At 41.0% G+C, this 3155-nt stretch overlaps 1 protein-coding gene across 2 annotated transcripts in view; it reads right to left on the reverse strand.

The window, feature by feature from the left end:
* Positions 1 to 3155, reverse strand: part of LOC107705316 (S-arrestin-like) — a 31469-nt gene that overhangs the window by 2192 nt on the left and 26122 nt on the right. For both annotated transcript variants that reach the window (XM_016508571.1, XM_016508570.1), the window contains exons 6-9: positions 1162 to 1221; positions 948 to 1015; positions 610 to 745; positions 336 to 420 (exon numbers count right to left, since the gene is read on the reverse strand). In XM_016508571.1, the coding sequence (XP_016364057.1) occupies positions 336 to 420; positions 610 to 745; positions 948 to 1015; positions 1162 to 1221 (349 nt within the window). The remainder of the gene's footprint in view (positions 1 to 335; positions 421 to 609; positions 746 to 947; positions 1016 to 1161; positions 1222 to 3155) is intronic.

The raw sequence follows: 3155 nt of genomic DNA on the forward strand, positions 1-3155 counted from the left end.
GCATCAACACTACTGCTGTTCCTGAAACCATGCCTTCTTTCTTTGCGTGCACATTTTGGGCGGCGTTATGCAAATCTTCCCACATAGTGATGTAGACATGTGGGGGCGTGTTAGGATGAGCCGTTTTAGGTAGGTGTGGCTGACTTTTTACAGATCTTCTTTGCAGCTTTACAGATCTTCTTTATGCACCAAGAGCTTGTAACACTCCAAAGAGAAAGGAAAACTTGAAATCGCATCATATGACCCCTTTAAAAGAACACAATGACCACTCTTATTTCTTGTTTCTTAACTCTTATTTCTAATCGACTTGTCAATGCTTTCAAACCTGATCTTACCAGAAATTATGATGTTCCTCACATTTTTGTTGGAGTCATTACTAATTTTGACCCTTACATTGATGGGTTCCCCATGATAGTAAGTCTACAAGAGAAAATTGTAATGATCTAATTTAATAAAAACTATGGTGCGTGCAATATTCCACATTGATTTATTATATTCCAATAAACATTTTACATTTAAAAAAACAACATGAAACATTGCTAATAACACCAAAGAAAGACACAAATTATGATACATGCATGCTCGACTAGTGGTCTGTTTAAAACCCACCTGCTTCTGTAAGCTTGCCTCCATGTGCAATGGTTTATCAGACATGAGAAAGTCACGAGTGGTCTCCACACAGGGAGCTGGCCCTAGATTCTCTGGAGCATACTGGACCTTGCGAATCATCAAACGTACTGAGCTCCTGATTGAGGAAGAGGAGAAGAAGACATATGTCACTGTTGAGATACCCCAAAATGGTCTACATTGCTCCATAGACAACATGAAGGAATTAGGATAATGGTAGGACAATAGGCAAGTAAATCATGGCAGGCTTGTATACAACAGTATCCACTATGTTTCCCCTGTATAGAGAATAAGAACAAAGAGTTGTAGATTGGACTAACCGTTTGCGAACTTTGGTATCCTGGCTTTCAGCACAGAAAGCTTTCACCTCAAACTCAACAGCACAGTGCTGTGAAAAACATTAGACAGTTCTGTGAAAAAATAGATACTACAAAGAGGCTATATATCATGTACATTCAAAAGAAACAACTATGTCAAAATTAGGTAGAAAAATTGGTTCACAGTTTAGAAGAATGGTTTGATGTTAATGGATACCTTTCCAACATCTTTTGGGGCTGACTGTAGTCCTACTGAACAGGGTAAGTTGTCAGGGAACTAAAAACAGAATTGAGAAATGTATAAATGTATAAATAAATGTATACTATACATACAGTACATATAAATGAATATATATATATATATATATATACACTAGCAATCAAAAGTTTGGACACACCTTCTCCTTCAGTGTTGCCTTTTTCGGAGTGTCTATTTACACTAAGTGCAAACAGGCCGCCTTGTTGGCAGAGGCTATTTACACTAACGCCGTCCACCAACGTGTGATTGGGCTAGTCAACACTACAAAAGAGACAGTTAAAAAGAGCTCCAGTGGTGTAAATGGTAAAGCACGTGCTGCAGTCATTTTGACGCAGTCGACCAGAGTTCGAATCCGCCTTTTGACAAACATTTTTTTCTCCCTTTTCAAATCTCATATCACATCGGAAAGGCATTTATTTTCAATAAAAATGAAGGAAATAATTGAAAAGTTGAAAATAAAGTATCGGGTAGGGTTAGGATAGGTGAAGAGAGGGCTTTATTGTCCCATAAGGTGGCATCCATTTAATAATCTGAATTGAAGTCCCTGTCAAATCAAAATTAAAGTTTTTTGGGTGTTGGTATCAATATACTTAAGGTTAAGGTCTTTAGGTTATCTATAAGCCAGTGTGCTCCAAAACAGTGACAAAATTCGCATTTAGAAGATATAAGAATTCAAAGCTTGCAGTTCATCACTTCCACCAAAATGGATCAACGATTTTTTTGACGTACTTTCACCTTGTACTTCAGCTTCTCATCAAATCTTCTGAACAATCAAATGCTCTCTAGAATCCAAAGCGCCCGCCCCCTACACTATAAATAGACGCTGAAGCGCAGGCTGAGATCAGTCACTTGTTCACAGGATTTGTATTTTCTGTACGGTGAATGGAACGTAGTGCAATATATAGGGGATAGGGAACGATTCAGACAGTGTAAATATGCTTTACATTGGGGCAAAAGAAGTCTGGTTTCGCGCTATGTCACGCTAACCACAGTCTGCTCTTGTCCAGAGACATGATAGCACGGAGCAGATCATATGCGCGAGTCGGCGCAGACCACAAAATGTATCGGACCCATTTTAATTCTAAACAGAACTCTATATTTTATAGCAATATGGATGAGATTGTAGTTGTCATACCCTGTCAAGTTTCAAAATCAATGTTCTAAAGCAGCGGTTCTTAAACCTGTTCCTCACGTCCCCCTGCTCTGCATCTCTCTCTCTCTCTCTCTCTCTCTCTCACCTGTTCATCAGCTCGTCAGCTCCAATAAGCTGTTTTGCATTTGTACACTTTATGTGTATAGACAGACAGATATTTTCCACATAGCTATGAGAAGCGTTAAACATGGACGTGCATGTGGTTGCCCTGCTGTATTAAAGGGGTCATATGATGCCATTTCAAATTTTCCTTTCTCTTTGGAGTGTTACAAGCTGTTCGTGCATTGATAAGATCCCTAAAGTTGCAAAGACTAAAGTCTCAAACCCAAAGAGATAAAAGTTAAGACTCGTCCACGCCCTCCTAAAAGCGGAGTCCTGCCCAGGGTCGTCACATGTGGTTGCCACAAGCTCGCCGGCCTCCGCTCACTCAAGCCCGCGGTGTGTGACGCTGTGTGTTTCGTTGTGAAAGCGAAACTACTTTGTTTGGCCTTCCAAAAGAGGACATAACTAGAAATTGGGGAAGTCGTGGCCTAATGGTTAGAGAGTCGGACTCGTAACCCAAAGGTTGCGGGTTCGAGTCTCGTACCGGCAGGGATTGTAGGTGGGGGGAGTGAATGTACAGCGCTCTCTCCCACCTTCAATACCACGACTGAGGTGCCCTTGGCTGCCCACTGCTCCGGGTGTGTGTTCACGGTGTGTGTGTGTTCACTGCTGTGTGTGTGCACTTTGGATGGGATAAATGCAGAGCACTAATTCCAAGTATGGGTCACCATACTTGGCCACATGCCACGTCACTTTC

The sequence above is a fragment of the Sinocyclocheilus rhinocerous genome, unplaced genomic scaffold (genome assembly GCF_001515625.1).
Source record: "Sinocyclocheilus rhinocerous isolate Xijiao unplaced genomic scaffold, SAMN03320098_v1.1 scaffold2279, whole genome shotgun sequence".
Lineage (NCBI taxonomy): Eukaryota > Metazoa > Chordata > Actinopteri > Cypriniformes > Cyprinidae > Sinocyclocheilus > Sinocyclocheilus rhinocerous.